The following is a 17,572-nucleotide window of genomic DNA, read 5'->3' on the forward strand; positions in this document are numbered from 1 at the left end:
CACAAAGATTCCACTTTAAAATGGAGAATAGTATGTCAAAGACAGTGCTTAGGTAAGACAAACAAAGATTTAATCTAGATCAACTGTTTTTAATAAAAGTTCTTCTCAAAATAAAAAATAAGCAACATTTATTTTACCTACTAGTCTGAAAACATGAGATATCAAATTTTAATCACAGTGGGAAACATGTCTCTTTCAATCAAATATGAAAAGAAGTGCTTGAGAAAAGGGTGAAGCATCTACAGATACACAAACAAAAGGGTGACAGTGAAGAAGGCCACTTTTAAATACTGATGCGATAGAGACTTCAAATGCCATCATCAATGACGTTTACCTCCATTTGTCACCACTACACTGCAGCGATTCTCTTGGTACTGGCTTTCTCTCCGCAGTCTCTGTTCTTTAGTAATCTCTGCTACTCGAAGAGGCAGATCTGAGAACTCATCTGTGGGCTTCAAAAACAGCAGAAATAGAAGAGAAACATCATTTCAAAATTCAGACAATAAAGCATGGATGGTATAGGTGTAATATAAGCTCATCAAATTTTATATGTAAGGGCAAATAGCAGGGTGCAGATGGTTCTATGAATGTAGGTACATACATAAGTTATCTGCACATACTGTCTGTAGAGATACAGCCACAAGTATGTACCCAACCATCCAGACAAATGGTCTGTGGTCTAAAAGTAAATTTGCTTTGGCCTCCCAATGAAACAATGATATGCATGGGAGACAAACTAACAAGAGTATATTGAATTAACCATTTAACCCAATTTATAGTTAAAGCAATAAATAGTATCAATTTTAAAATTAAGAAAAAATTAGCTAAGAAATTTATGTACAGGTTTCCCTCGTTATAGTAATCTTATGTAATCCTATGGAACATTTTGTAAGCCAAAATAGGATAAAGCAAAGCAGCAAGTACCACCAATTTATATGGAAAAACATTTTAGCATTCCCAGACCCCGAAATTAAACTACCATAGCATACCAAGTAACATGCAGGCCTCAAAGAACACCAGCAGACAGGGTTCACTGACACACGTGAAATCTAGGGCACTCCATGCCCAGGTGGAGAGTGCAGTTCCCTGGGGAGGAGCTTGGACACACCCATCTCACTGCTCACGGTGCACTGCCCCTTTAATGGCTTGCTGCCAAACAAATGCTCAGCACTAATTTTGCCTTTTGCTTTTTTTTTTTTTTTTTTGGTAAAAGTGAATATCCTCTTTGGATTTCTTTCCATTAGTGAAAACAGATAGCAATTTAGGTCTTTCATAAAAGCAAATGGTGGAAGGTGAGCTTTCCAAAAAGCAGAAGATAGCGCCATTTCTGCACGTGGACATTCTTAATTAAGATTTCCATCTCTTTACTTTGCTTCCTCAGTTTCTGCACCCTTCTTCCCCTTCTTTCATCGCTGCTCAAGATCACCTAGACCCTCCAATTCTAGGCTGCGGTTGTAACGGGCTCAGCTCCCGATACGAAACTATTCACACAATACAGTGTGGTAGCACACCATGGTTAAAAGATGGAAGGAAATACAATACTACTTTTGGGTGGTGGGACTATGTGCGATTTTGGCCCCTCTGAACTTTTCTGCACTTTACAGAAAGACAAACTGAAATCAATGGAGACATTTGCATTTTCAAGGTTTCTTTTCTCCTAATCAAGAGCCAGTACATGCGGAAGAGGAGAAACACTTACTTCATTCCCCGACCACCGCTTGTCCCCACTGTCCACACTATTGAAGCCCGAGTCCAGGGCTCCATAGGGGCGACCCGAGTACAGTTCTTCATGGCTGCCAACAAATAACTGTAGGTGTTACTGCCAAGTCTGACGTTTTAAAAAGAGGCACTTCAATAAACACCGGGAAATTCACGACTAAACATTCTCATGGCATTTAGTCGGTCCATTCTTTTAACTGCTTACTATGAAATATTCCAAATAAAAATAAAGAAACAGAATAGGATATTGGTGCCCAAGTACTCATCACCCAGATTCAAAAATATCAATGCTCTGCCAGTCTTGTTTCCTTTATGCCTGTTACTACTGTTTAATCTGTCACTTTGTTTGTCTTGTAAGATGAAATAGATATTTAAATATTTACTGTACTAAGGCAAATACTTTTTTTGTTTTTAAATCGTTTTACTGGTACATAACCCACAGATCATACAATCAATAGTTCAATCATATGAAGCACTTCACATACACAGAGAAAGATAAACTGCTTATAAAATGGGCACTATATTCGAATGTTCTAAAGGTCCTAGAAGTCCACTTTCGTAATGTTGTTAGTTTGTTCCTCTGTCTATAGGGCCATTCACCGTCTGTCATAAGGCCAGGGTCTGGGTGTGTTTTATCTCAGCAAAACTATGCCAGGCGCCTATTTTTACAAGCTTTCTAGTGAGAAATATATTGAAACCACTCAATGTTTTTAAAATATTCTTTATTTGCAGTTGCCAAATGAAATATAATATTCACTGAACAAGTCATTAATATCGTCACTTTTTCAAGTAAATCAGATTTTCAGGTTTCTAGAGGAAAAACGGTTGCCCTCCAGTCAAGTCTAACTCATGGCAAGCCCATACCTATCAAAGTAGAACTATGCTCTACAGGGTTTTTCAATGGTTACTTTTTTGCAAACAGACTGCCAGGGCTTTCCTCTAAGTCCACCTCTGGGTGGACTCCCAACTCCACTCTTTCAGTTAGTCGTTGCACTCCACAGGGACTCTTTCTAGATTTATATAACTGTCCATGAAGAACTAGATTTGGCCTTTTGTATCTGTTTTCTAGAAATAGCTGAGCAATAAATGGGCTTTTTGTCTTTAGAAAATAGGCTGACAAGTAAAGGTCACAAAAGCTGCTTACGAGTGGAACTGGGAGAGAGTGGGCTTACTACAGTCAGTCACACTTACCCATTGGCTGGATCAATCGAACTATGTACAACGGAACTCTCAGTCAGACTCAATGAGTCTCAATGATGAGAGGACTCACGACTGTGGAGTGCTCTCTTCGGGGCCTTTTAAATGCGTGTGTGTCCGTGCACGCAATAGGGAGCAGCAGACCCCTGGGAACACTGGAGGTCCTTTGCTGGAAACTCCCAGATCGTGGCCTACATCTCTTCTAGTTATAATAAATGGATAACGGGAGTATAGGTAGCCATCTCGGTGAATTTTGTGAGCCATTATGGAGACTAAGTGAGCACACAGGGCCAAGAAACCAGCAGAGGCTGGCAGTACAGAGTTGGTTTGTGGAGACACTGCTCTGGGTACTGGGTGACAAGAGAACAGCTGCAGAGGCAATAGATGAAGGAAAAGGCCTTCTAGGTTGTGGCCTGATCCCAGATGAGGGCAACGGCAGGGGAGGGGAGATGTTTCATTAACAAGGAATATTAACTCTAAATAGGCAAAATCAATTACAGTACACATAAAATGAAAAATCTATTTATCTATCTGATTCTCAAGTCAAAAAAGATACTAACAGGCACCATGCGCACACCTACAGCATACCTTCTCAGAAAAAAGGTTATTCTGGGTCAAAATGCCAATGGTGCCCACCTTGAAAAATCCTTACTTAGAGCTATACTTGATCAGGCCTATGTAACCAACTTTACACTAATACAAGCACCCAGAAAAAAAATTTTTTAGTGAATTACTGCCCCTCAGGCAGCTGTACGGATGTAGTTCACTTGCTTCCCTGAGGTGGGGTATGGTGGGGAAAGAACTGAACATACTCACCAAGAGCCAAAACCCAGGGGTCTCCGATCATAATCTGGCAGGTCTGGGGCAATCTTACAAGCTTGTATGTTCAAGTACTTAAATATGTGGATTTTGCCTTTTATACATATCTAAATAAGATATAATGCAAGCAGATTATTACTTACCTGAAATAAAACTTATTCTTATCATAATCAACCTTTTGCTTAATGTAATTTGAGAATAGAAAGCATTTCTGTGAAGTACAGTACATATGAGGGGGATTCAAAAAGTACACAGACAAAGTGTATTACCTCACAATTCCCCTTTTCTATGAAATGTTTAAAGCCCTCTTGTTTGGTAATAAAAACAGTATTTTTTGCTATAACAAACACCATACTTTGCACAGTGATTAATTTAGTACAGTCAGAGACTTCCATTATTCCTGCTCATCCCTCCCCAAGAACTACATTGGCAACATTTGCTTTTAGGAATTCAACAATAATGTGTACTTTTTATCTTTGCTTTCTGTAAGGGAGAGCTGGAAATGATTAAATATTTTAATAATATTTGGAACTGATTGTGGTAGCAATTGTATAATACTGCTCGATGTAGCTGAACTATGAAATGATATCTGTATTAGCCCCCAATAAAATGGTTTTGGGGAAAAAATTAAATTATATATATGTATTTATTACTATCTGTTGACTTCTTTTTCAGAAATCAAAATATAAATTCTTTGGAATTATCAATTCTTCTGTATGTATGAAGTTTGAAGTTTTACTCGTAAATTTTATAGCTGCCATGGGTTTATACAAGATCAGTAATAAATTGGAAAGAGAAAAAACCTATGGTGAAAAATATGAATTAATCCAAACCGAGTAGATTGAAGGATGTCTAGAACCTATAGGTAAAGCTACTATATAACTACTTAATCAGTACATAGCTTCATTGTAGTCACTGAAACAAAAAAATCAAACTGGCTTAATAATGAGCTTATAATTTTAGAAAACAAAAAGGTCCCAAACCCATGTTCACAATAAATGCTTTGCCTTAGTTCTGAAATCTTTGTCTCTAGTACAAAGGGGATTCAAAAAATATATGGGAAGGTAGAATTAAAAGATAATGAAAAATTTCCACAGATCTTTTGAAGGCCTTTCATATTTATATTATCGCTATATAAATTTTATTGGGAGGGTAGCCAATTAAGTAAAAAAATAAAGAGTCCTATCTTTCACCCTATGAAGACTTCTAAAGAATCTGTGTGTATAAACTTATTTTCTAACAAGATAAATGTATGTAAATTAAATTTTAAATCTGATCCTTTATAGTAAAAAATACTCATAACATTCTTCACGCTCAATTATCATTTACCTGTGCAGGTGGAGACTGCAGTGGATTGTTATCAAGCGTGATCACCTGCAGATGCCTCAGGTTCCGGTAACAAACAGGAATTGTTGTAATTTTATTGCAAGAGAAGTCAATCCGTATTAAAGGCAACTCTGCCAGCTCTGCACGGTGATACAATGAAAACAAACAATGAATGCTATCTTAAAACTAGACGGCTATCTCTAAACAGAGGTTGTATCTGAAAAAAAAAAGTGAATCTTCTCATTTACTGATTTCAAATGAAGGGAACTGTTATGTGAGTTACCTTCTAAAGATTAACCACACAGATGGGTCTCCTTGAGGGTTCACCCTGGATGGAAATCTGGGGTTAAGGAGGCCCGTCTCATGAGGTCGGCCTACCTGGCCTGAGGGCCCTTGACTGATATTTGTGAGATCATGAAAGTAGAGTCACTAGGAAAACAGGAAGTAGGTTCTAAGGACAGGGGTCTGAAAACCACCGGCAAGCCTAGACAAAGAACAGATAATCAGGACTTTGGGTGATTTGATTGTGTGAGTATGGTGAATATTTAAAAGTGAGTTGAAAAAGACACTTTGTAACATACTTACTTAGGATCCAAAGTGCAAAGCCACACTAGTATGGAAGCACTACACATTCTACTGCATCAGATGGTGTCAATTTTAGGCCCTCGAGTGAAAACTAAAGTATTATAATTAGACATTTGTTGTACATTATAAGTCGTGTCTTACAGAAGAATCTAAAAATCATTTTCATGAAACACTTTTTGAAGGTTCCTTATCTTTGAGGTGAGATATCTAAAATGTTTATAGATAAATTTCTAGAATTATGTAGAAGATAGGGTAGAAGAAAGCAGATGAAGGTAGAGATGGAACAATTTGTCCTTTACGTCTCTATATAAATTTATCATGCTAAAATGAAAGAATATACTCTAATATAGAAAACAATTGTTCTTCCCCTTCCACTCCATTCACAGCTTTCTTTTAATAAATCCTATATTTTGGAAGATTGATAAATTGTACTTAATGAATTTATTCAGTAAGTTTTCTCTTTCAAGTAAAAACAAATATGTGTAAGTCAGACTAAAATATCCAGTTACCTATCTCTAGTACGGAGACACTATACAATTACACAATATCCCTCATGCTAAACATCACCTCCACAGTTAACTAGCCTCTGTATGAATATTTCAAATGTAGGATCAAGTAATTAAGTTTCAAAGTCCATTTTAAGTCAGTGTTAATTATGAGGGTGCTTTTTATTAATTAAATTATCCCTTTATCAGAAATGTTATATTTCCCCCAAACAAGGATGCTTACTAAAAGTTCCAGTGACCCTAACCAGACTTATAAATTCCTACAAGTAGCAAGGTCAGAAATTAGATGTACATTTAAGTTTTTCACCGAAAAATCTAATTTTGAACCCACAATCCAACAGGTAACAACACTAAAAAACCATTACATCTTCAACACTCACTGTAACTCTTACAAAGTTTTATCTTGTGCCTATTAATCTGCGAGTACTTTTTTTTCTTTTTAAAAGAGCATTTTATCTGTTTTCCATCATTTAAGACCTATTTCACATCAATAATAATATGAGCAATGTGAGAGTACTTTAAAAGAAACAGAAAAGGAATCGTCAAAAAGGTCATTTCACAGTCTCCTACCTTCAGGCAAACGTACTAAGTGATTTCTTCTTACATTAAGATCTCTCAAAGCCTCCAGATTACCAATTTGGGATGGTATTGTTTGAATCTCATTGCAGCTCACATCCTATTTCAAAAGAAAATAAAGAAATATTCTATTACTACAGACTTACCTGCTTTCAGCTATCTATAAATAAAACCAGACAATTCCTAAGGTTCTTTCAAAGTTGTAGGTAAAAGATTTTGGGTGTAAGAATAATTCTATAGTTTGCACTGGCATTTGCTTTTTAAAATTTACAAGCCTTCTAACGGATTCTGTACTCTTTGCATAGATAGGCATTTATTTTGTGAGCTGAACCAGAGTAACTTAAGATATAGTAGTTCTAGAAAATCAGATGAAATGAAAATGGGAAAAAAATAAAATAAGAAAGTAAAAAAACAAGTTTCGGACAATAATTACATTGTTCCAAAGAAACTAGAAGGAAGAAAAACAAAAACAAAGAAAGGAAATCCCACAAGAATGTAAAATAAAATACAATGAAAGGAATTCATTATTCTTTACTGAATTGAAATTGAGGGAAAAATATTCAAGTATATAGAACTCATAGGTTAAGAAAGTTATATATATTGCTTGATCAGCATCTGATCAATTTGATCCCAGTATACATATATTAATCTGGTATCTTGATTAACAGCTTGGTTCGAGTGATTCTAAAAATAGATGTTGGCTATCTAGGCTCTAAGACTGACATATTCCAAATTTTGTAATTCTGAGATCAGTCAGAATAATTTGTAAATCCACACTCAGATGTAGCACTGAGCACCTACTTAGGCAGCTCCACAGGCTACAGGAACAATCCCATTAACACTTCAAACTCCTTCACCATTTGAGCTAAAAAGAAAACATTAACACATTCATTATATTTAGATAGACCACTTACCAAAAAATCCTAATAGGCTTCACACATTGTTTTAAGCTTAAGCTTTTTATAAAGCATTCTCAAGAAAATACTACCATTTTAAGTTTTCCTACCAATGAATCACTAAAGTAGATTGGTAGCTAGCCATCAACGTTAAAGGAGCTCTAAAAGAAGTTGAAAGCATACGAAAATTGAGTCTAAGCCAAAAGGTAAAAGCAATTCCTAATACTTACTTTAGAAAATATTTAAGTTGAAAGATAACAATGTACTTTCACTTTAAAATGAAAGGGAAAAAGAAAAAAGCAATAAAGATGTTGCGGAAAGACCATTAAAGCAGGAGGCAGGAATTTTAGGGATATTAATTCTTACTCTGTCAAGTTCCCTAAATGACTTGTTAGTAATTTGGGGTCATAACAACCCTGGGTGACAGAATGAAAATGCTGTAATCTTTCTAAGAGCAGACTGCCAAAGCTTTCTCCCCCAGAACTGCAATGTAGATTCCAACTGCCAGCCTTTAAGTCGGCAGGTGGGTGCTTAAATGTTGTGCCATCCAGGTTTCCTTTGTACTATCAATTAACCTTTTTGTAAAAACTAAAAGCAGGTTTCTAAGACATAGCTGTCTTTTCAGTAAAAACGGAATGGTTTATATGATTTGAAAATAAGAATTTGACTCAGAAGTTAACTTACTCTGGTTCATATTATTTTAAAGCCAAATTCTGAAGAAATGCCAACAAAAATACATTTGAGCTTTATTTCCTATTTCTGATTGACTCTAAAAACAGCTGTTAAAATCCAGACTCCAGATTTACTATTTGTGTAGTTTTCTATGTGATCTCTCCTATTTAAGAATCCATCAGGGGAAAAGAGTGAACTAATTGGTGGTCCAACTAGATTACAAGTTATTTTTAGTCTCTTTATAATATCCACTTTTGTTAATAAAACTAAGTGAAACTATACTCCAAAATCTCAATGGACATATTACACATGACTATTTTAGAAACACGTACAAATGTATTAAAAACATGGGTTTTGGAGTTATGCAATGTTGGGTAAATTACTTTACCTAAGTGATAGTATCTTCTGATCTAAAATGAAGATGTGTTCAACTCATGATAACATGTAATGATTAAATGAGAAAAGTCTTATCTCCCATGCTTAGACGGTAAGTATTAAAACAGTGATTGCTTATAACTTACAAAGAGCGGTAGGCAAAGGCGTTCAATTAGCTTCTTAGAATATTTATGTCAGTATAGCTAAAAGCAGCATGTAAACTTAAAATATAAACCCTTTGTCCTACAGGGGCTAACCCACAGTGAGAAGTATAGATGCTATTACAGTACTTAATTTGAAAAATTCAAATATATTATTAACTTACAAAAGTTTAAGACCATAAAAGTTCTTAATGTTGGTTAGAATATAATTCTAATTTTAATGCCTTTTCCCATCCCATTTGGGCCTATTAAACTTCTACTTCCAATTCTTTTTAATACTGTGCTGAAGCAATTGGATACTGATAAGTCAGTAAGTATTACCAACAGTGAAAAATAACTTTTAAAAATCTTATTTAAAAAATACTACCATATGAAAGAGTATGGTGAAGACAGATCAAAAATAAAAGATTAACTTACAAGTTCTGTCAAATGTCGAAAATGTCCAATTTCTTCTGGGAGTGAGACCAATTTGTTATTACTAGCAATTAAGACTTTCAGTGGCAAATTGCACAAATGTACTGGTAAGGTTGATAGCTGGTTCCGACTAAATTGGTAAAGAGAAAAGAGTAAGAAAAACATTCCAATTTTCCTCATCTAAACTCAGTAAGGTAAGAGGATGCTGGATGTGGGTCCTAGTCTTCATTGGCTATTAGCGGAGCACTTGACTTTCTTATTTATTTACATCTGACAGAAATTCTCCATCTGTAAACTGAGGTTCTCACTACCTAATACCTCCCTGTCTATCTTCCAGAGCTGCTACACCAAAAGACTGCTTGGTAAATAATGAAGTGCTATATAAACACAATATATTGTTACTTTATAAAAATAAAATTTATAAGAACTATGAAAAGAGTAGATAACTATCACTATTTCCTCCTCCTTCCAAAGAAAAGTTATAAAATTGCTTCTAATTTACTTCCTGCTTTGTTGTATTTTAACCACACATATATGAATGATCCAATAAAAAACAACGGACAGATTGTGGTTTTAAATATATTATACCAACTGAGTTTTTGGTAAGGCATTTTAAATTTACATTAAAACATTATGCAAAATACCAATTTATAAACTATCAAGAGCTCATGAGGGAAGGGGGAGTGGGGAGGGAGGGGAAAAATGAGGACCTAATGTCGGTGGTTTAAGTGGAGAGAAATGTTTTGAGAATGATGTACAAATGCGCTTTACACAATTGATGTGTGTATGGATTGTAATAACAGTTGTATGAGCCCCTAATAAAATGTTTTAAAAAAATTTTACCCCCCAAAAAACAAAAACATTATGCATATTAGAACTAAGATTAAAATAACAAAACACATCTATTAGTATAAAAATAAATGAAATTTTGTTTAGGTATATTTAACTTCTTGTTTTCCTTCCATTTTCAAGTTCTTTTGCTTATTTAATTAAGATAAATCATAAGCTTACAAAAAATTTAATTTTGCAATTCTCCTAAAATTATTTTAAATAAACAAAAATAAATACTTACATATACTACTTTAATCATGGTAACAAACTGGAAGAAATGATGTAGACAAATTGAACTTTAAAATATACCACCTTATAATAAATAGATAAAAATATTTAAAATAATATTTAATGATGAGAAAATTTCTTTTAAAAATATAACTAAACCTAGGAAAACAGAAGGAAAAAGTCACTTGTAATTATATGACTTTGAGTTTTGATGCCCTTTATACCTTTTCACCACTTGTGTATTTCTTCCAATGAACACTTAAAAAAAAATTCAAAAACCAAGGGCTTTTATGATGTGAAAAATGAAATAGATGACTAAAATTAAAAAATTCATTTGTACATTCAGAACCTAATACACACAAATACATGGTCACCAAGAACCCAACAATTATCTTATTAACGTTGTAAATAAGAGGCATGTTATTTCAGATCTACCATTCTCATTTGGTCAAATTTATGTGAAAATGTAACTGGAGAACCACTGCGGTAGGATGGCTGCAAGCCTATTAGGCTAGTGGATAGCAAATGTTATTAATCACACGAAGCTGAAAGCAGCTAGAAAGACCAACAGCATACTGTTTATATCCCCAGGAGCCTCCTATAGCTGTAGATACTGTTCACATGGACAAACGGCGTACACACCCACTCTTCACGCATTAACTTAGCTAGGCTTTCATGTGACCATCGGGATGGTGCTTTATCTATGTCGCTTTCCAGCCTCCCACCCCCACCCCATCCCTCACCCCTATTCCTGTCACTCAGGACCTGAGATCCCTTGAGATGCCTGTGGTGCAGCAGGTACCTTTTCCCTCACCACAGCAGACCCTGCAACAGCAACTGCTGGCGGCACACACGTGTGTGTGTGTGTGTGTGTGTGTGTGTGTGTGTGTGTGTGGGGGGGGAGGGGGGAGGTTATCAGCCACCTTTGGACAAGCAGGGGACCTAACCCTAACCACAGCCTCTGAGCAAATTCCCACGTCTCACCTCCCCATGATGATTTTCTGTTAGCACTACACACGGTTTCCATTCTAAGTAGCCCCCAGACCTATAGGCAAATGAGACTTAGAGACCCAGGCACAGCAGACATCATGGAGGTGGCAGAGAGACATCTTTGAAAAAAGAGACTTTCAAGCTCTTGTAACCTGTGGCCCCCTGCCCCAGCTCCTGTATCTTGGCTTCCCTTACCTCATGTGAGGTACCTGCCCACCTGTGCTCACCAGCAGCCTGTGTAACACCAAATGATGGTGGGTGGTCCATGGTGACCTGCTCTGTCTGCTCCACCCGCCCCCCATCTCTTTTCAGTAGATTTTTTACTATTATTATAAATGAGATAGTCAATAAATGAATAGGTTTACTTTCATTTAAAAAGAGAGAAAGATTAAAAAGAACGTTCAACACTGGAAATTTAAAGGAGGAGGAATATCGTTACCTGATATTTAAGAAAGTTAGAGATTGCAGATTTCGAATTGCCTCTGGGATATACCGAATACAATTTTGGTACAAATTGAGATTCTCCAAAGAAACAAAATGACATATTTCTATAGGAACTTCTGAGAGGCGATTTCGTGACAGGTCTGAAAGAAAAAAACAAGAGAAGTCCTTGAACTTGTCTACTGAAATGTCAAATGACTAAGCAGATGACATGATTGCACTGTGAGGATTGGTTGAGTAAGCCTTCAAATGTTCACTAATTAACTGACTAAATCATTTTAACACATGCCTTTAAACCTATTGCTAGGAAATACTGTCTACTGTCTTAGTTCTACAAATGACTGCTTTTGTTGGTAAGTGCTTTTGAATGGGTCCCAACTCAGAGCAAACCTGTGTATAACAGAATGAAACACTGCATGATCCTGCTCCATATATTTAAGCCCTTTGTTGCAGCTACTGCATCAATCCATCTCCTGGAATGGTCTTCCTTTTTACCACTGACCTTCTACTTCACCAAGCATGATGGCTTTTTCCAAGGACTAGTCTGTCCAAAATGCCATCCTTGATTTTTTTTTTAAATAGTTTGATTAGGGGCTCATACGACTCCTATCACAATCCATACATACGTCAACTGTGTAAACCACATTTGTACATTCATTGCCCTCATCATTCTCAAAACATTTGCTCTCCACTTAAGCCCCCGGCATCAGGTCGTCATTTCCCCCCCCTCCTTCCCCACTCTCTCATGAGCCCTTGATAATTTATAAATTGTTTATTTTGTCATATCTTGCCCTGTCCGACGTCTCCCTTCACCCACTTTTCAGTTGTCCGTCCCCCAGGGAGGAGGTCACATATAGATCCTTGTAATCAGGCCATCCTTGATTCTAAGGTGTTTTCTAGGTGTACTTCCAAGATAGACATGTCTGTTCCTCTAGCAGTCCATGTACAAAAATAGTCTTCACCAGCTACATAATTCAAATGCATCCATTCCTCAGACGTCTTCCTTGTTCAATGTCCAACTTTCATATGCAAACAAGTCAAACTGAATTAACACGGCTTAAATCAAGGACATATATACTTAACTCAACACATTCAAAAGGTCTTGTGCAGACGTGCCCAATGCAACAAATATTCAGTTTGATTTGAGTGCTGCCTCCGTGAGCACTGATTTATGGGTCCAAGCAAAATGACATCTTTGATAACTTCAATCTTTTCTCCATTTATCATGATGTTACCTATTGGTCAGGTTCTGAGGATTTGGGTTCCCTTTATATTGAGTTGCAATACATACAGAAGGCTGCAGGTCCTTGATTTCAACAGCCAAGTGCTTCAACTCATTGCTTTTAGCAAGCAATCTTGTGTCATCTGCATATCAAAAGTTGTTAATAAGCCTTGATCTAATCCTGATGCCATGTTTTTCTTCATAGAGTCCAGCTTCTCAGATCATCTGTTCAACACATAGATTGAATCCTGACACACACCTTCCTGATTTTAGCATTCTGTTTGAAGGACTATCTCTGGTCTATGTGTAAGTTCTGCGTGAGCAAAATGAAGAATTCTGAAACTCCTATGGGTCTCTGTTACCCAGTTTGCTATGATCTACGCAGTTGAATGCCTTTACACATTCAATAAAAAACAAGTAAACATTTTTCTGGTATTTTCGGTTTCCAGTCAAGATCCATCTGGTATTAGCAATGATATCCCTCATTTCATACCTTCTTCTGAATCCAGCTTGAGTTTCTGGCAGCTTCCTGTTGAATGATCGTCAGCAAAATTTTACTGACATGTCATCTTAGTGATTTTGACCAAGAGTTGGGTCATGTGCGTGGAAATGTGCACAAATACGCACCCCTTCGCCAAATTTCCCGGCATAGGTGAGTGAGAGCGCTTCCAGTGCTTCAACTTTGCAACGGAATATATATAACGCTTTATCGAAGAAGTTACACCTATAGACACAACCAGCAGCAGTGTACAAAGTTCATGTGGTTTGCGTAAAAACTTAAATTCAGAGCACTAGGTTTACAGAAAGTTATTGTTTACATTTTGCTTGGACTTGCAATCAATGCTAATAGAAGTGGCAGTCCAGAAATAAATTATAAACACCATTATTGACTTGAGACACCTGCCTAGTCTGTTAATCCTTTTGTAAATCTATCCATCCTACAGCTCGCCCAATGGCTACCTTGAGGATATAAGAGATTAGCACAGGATATTGATATACATACACACATATAGCTATCATAGACTGCCTTAGGATCTCATTCTTTATGCTTTTCACAAATTTGATGCATTGGGCACTCGTGATCTGTGGATAACATTAAGAGCACTCAACATGAAACAGCTGCAAACACCCATTACTAATTGCAATGTTGAACTCGAACCTGAAATGGCATACAGAAAGATCAACATCCTAGGCATTACTGGTGTTGTTAGGTGCTGTCGAGTTGGTTCTGACTCACACTGACCCCAAGAACAACGGAACAAAGCAATGCCCAATCCTACGCCATCCTACTTCACTAAGCATGATATCCTTCTCCAGGGACTGGTCTCTCCTGACAACATGTCCAAAGTACATAAGACAATGTCTTGCCATTCTTGCATCTAAGGAGCATTCTGGCAGTATTTCTTCCAAGACAGACTTGGTTGTTCTTTTGGGAGTCCATGGTAATTTTATTCACCAGCACCATAATTCAAATGCAATGGTAAATACCATGGCTTGGGTCAGGTGCATGTCAGTCCTCAAAGTAACATTCTTGCTTTTCAACATTTTATAGAGGTCTTGTGCCGTAAAAATAATCCAATGCAATGCCATCACTTGATCTCTTGACTACTCCTTTCACAAGCATTGCTTGTCGATGCAAGCAAAACAAAATCCTTGACATCAATCTTTTCTCTCTTTATCATGATGTTACCTATTGTTCCAGTTGAGGATTTTAGTTTGGTTTACATTTAATTGCAATCCGTAATTAGTTTGTAATCCTTGATCTTTATCAGCAAGTGCTTCAAATCTTCCTCCCTTTCAGCAAGCAAGGTTGTGTCATCTGCATACCGTAGGGTGTTACTAAGCCTTCCCCCAAACGAGCACCATAATTCAAATGCAGTGGTAAATACCATGGCTTTTACATTATATTCTATATAGATGCTATATTCTAGGCACTAATGAACAAAATGAATCTGGAAATTCTATAGCTTACCTATTCCAAATGACAAATCCAAGAGGAATGGCATCCCTTTCACCACCAAATAATATTTCAAAATCCATTTTGAAGTACAACGCTATCAGTGATGATAGTATCAATACATCTACCCTGTTTCCCCGAAAATAAGACAGTGTCCTATATTAATTTTTGCTCCCAAAGATGCGCTAGGTCTTATTTTCAGGGGATGTCTTATTTTTTTCCATGAAGAATAAAATGGTACACATTTATTGTTTACTGTTTTATTAAGAGACCTTGCACTTCCTGTCTGCTCTGGCTGTGTGGCGGCGTGACGGTCCAGAGTCATGAGTTATGGTAGCTTCAGGGGGCCTTATTTTCAGGGGGATGCCTTATATTTCAGCGAGAGGCAAAACTGTAAGTAGGTCTTATTTTCAGGGGATGTCTTACTTTTGGGGAAACAGGGTGCAAAGAAGTTAGTACACTTTCTCAAATGTATATGCACAAACCACCAAAACTAGTAATGAAGAAATTGAAGAATTATACAAACTTTTTAAGTCTGAAATTGATCAAATATACAACCAAAATGTACTGTAATTATTGGCGATTGAAATGTGAGAATTGGAAACAAAGAGCGAGCTACAGTTTCTGGAAAATATAGCCTGGTGAAAGAACTGGAACTGGAGATTGTATGATAAAATTTTGCAAGACCAACGACTTCTGCATTGCAAATCTCTTTTTTAACAACATAAATTGTGACTGTACAAATGGACCTTGCCAGATGGACTATACGGGAATCACACTAACTACATCTACAGGAAGAGACCATATAGGGTCACTATGAGTTAGCATCAACCCAATGGCAGTGAGTTGAGTTGAGTCATGGGAAGAGACAAATGGGGAAGTTCAACATAATCAGTCCAAACAATGCCAAGGCACAACCTTGGAACAAAACACCAATTGCAAGTTCAGGTTAAAGCTGAAGAAAATTAAAACAGATGCACAAGAGCTAAAATACAACCTTGAGTGTATTCCATCTGAATTTAGAGAATATCTCATTTATCAGATTTAGCACAATGAACACTAATAACTGAAGACCTAACAGGTGGAATAATATCAAGAACATCATACATGAAGAAAGCAACTGTCATTAAAAGAACAGGAAAGAAAGAAAAGATCAATGTGGATGTCAGAAGAGACTGTAAAACTTGCCCTTGATCAGAGTAGCTAAAGCAAACGGATGAAATGATGAAGGAAAGGGTTGAACAGTACATTTCGAAGGGCAGCTCGAGAAGACAAAGTCGAGCATTATGATGAAATGTACAAAGACCTTGAGTTAGAAAGCCAAAAAGGAAAAACATACTAAGTAAATATTAGGCTGAAAGAATTTAAGAAAAAAATTAAGCCTAGAGTTGCTATATTGAAGGATACTATGGGCAAAATCTTAATGCAGGAAGCATTAAAGAAAAGGGGAGGAATATGCTATATAATGACTATAAACCAAACTCAATGACATTGAGTCAATTCTGACTCATAGCAACCCGATAGGTCAAGATAGAACTGCCCCTGTGAGTTTCCAAGGTTGTAGATGTTTACGGGAATAGAAAGCCTAGTCTTTCTCTATATACGATTATATACACTATATATGTGACTATAGCATAAACAATCGGTCAATGTTCAACCATTTTAAAAGGTAGCACATGATCAAGAACAAATGGAACACTGCCCTGAAGGCATGAGCCCAAAACAAGGTTCCAGGGATTGGCAGAACACCAAATGAAAGGTTTCAACAAGCTGATGAAGCGCTGGAGGCACTCACTCATCTATGCCAAGAGATCGACATTTGTGTCCATTCCAAAGAAAGGTTAACCCAACAGAATCCATAAATTGAACAATATTATTAGTATCATATGCAAGAATAATTTCGAAGACCATGCAAAAATGGTTTTAAGAATACACTGACAGGGAGTTCCAGTAATTCAAGATGGATTCAGAAGAGTAATGTGGCATGAGGGATATCATTGCTGATGTCAGCTGGAAATTAACTGAAAGCAGAAAATACCTGAAAGATGTTTACTTACGTCTTATTGATTATGCAAAGGTTTCAAGGGAGTGGATCATACCATGCTATGGATAACATTGAGTAGTATTGAAATTGCAAAAGTCTTGATTATGCTTATGCAGAACCTGTACGTAGAACAAGAGGCAGTTGTGGGAACAGAACAAGGGAATTACTGCATGGTTCACAATGAGGAAAAGTGAGTTCGGGGCTAAATTGGTTCACCATTCTTAGTCAATCTATCTGCTGAGCAAATAATCCAAGAAGATGGACTAAATGAAGAAACTGGCATCAGGATTGGATGAAGGCTTATCAGTAACCTGAGATATGTAGATGATACAACCTTGGTCGCCAAAAGCAAGGAAGAAATTATGTATTTGATTATGAAAATGAAAGAACGAAGCCTTCAGTATGGATTGTAATCAGCATAAAGAAAGCAAAAACTTCACTACTGTAACAAAAAAAACCATCATGATAAACTGGGGGACACTGACCTTGTTAAGGATTTCATTTTGTTTAGAGCAGTGGTTCTCAACCTTCCTAATGCTGTGACCCTTTAATATAGTTCATGTGGTGACCCCCCCACCATAAAATTATTTTCGTTGCTACTTCATAACTGTAA

At 36.6% G+C, this 17,572-nt stretch overlaps 1 protein-coding gene across 1 annotated transcript in view; it reads right to left on the reverse strand.

Moving 5' to 3' along the window:
• LRCH3 (leucine rich repeats and calponin homology domain containing 3) overlaps positions 1 to 17,572 on the reverse strand; it is a 90,605-nt gene that overhangs the window by 47,057 nt on the left and 25,976 nt on the right. The window contains exons 2-8 of the mRNA XM_045287523.1: positions 11,735 to 11,879; positions 9,250 to 9,376; positions 6,723 to 6,828; positions 5,065 to 5,201; positions 3,733 to 3,842; positions 1,700 to 1,793; positions 335 to 452 (exon numbers count right to left, since the gene is read on the reverse strand). Of these exons, the coding sequence (XP_045143458.1) occupies positions 335 to 452; positions 1,700 to 1,793; positions 3,733 to 3,842; positions 5,065 to 5,201; positions 6,723 to 6,828; positions 9,250 to 9,376; positions 11,735 to 11,879 (837 nt within the window). The remainder of the gene's footprint in view (positions 1 to 334; positions 453 to 1,699; positions 1,794 to 3,732; positions 3,843 to 5,064; positions 5,202 to 6,722; positions 6,829 to 9,249; positions 9,377 to 11,734; positions 11,880 to 17,572) is intronic.

This window comes from Echinops telfairi, unplaced genomic scaffold, assembly GCF_000313985.2.
Source record: "Echinops telfairi isolate 266 unplaced genomic scaffold, ASM31398v2 ScPeMD7_17;HRSCAF=63, whole genome shotgun sequence".
NCBI lineage: Eukaryota > Metazoa > Chordata > Mammalia > Afrosoricida > Tenrecidae > Echinops > Echinops telfairi.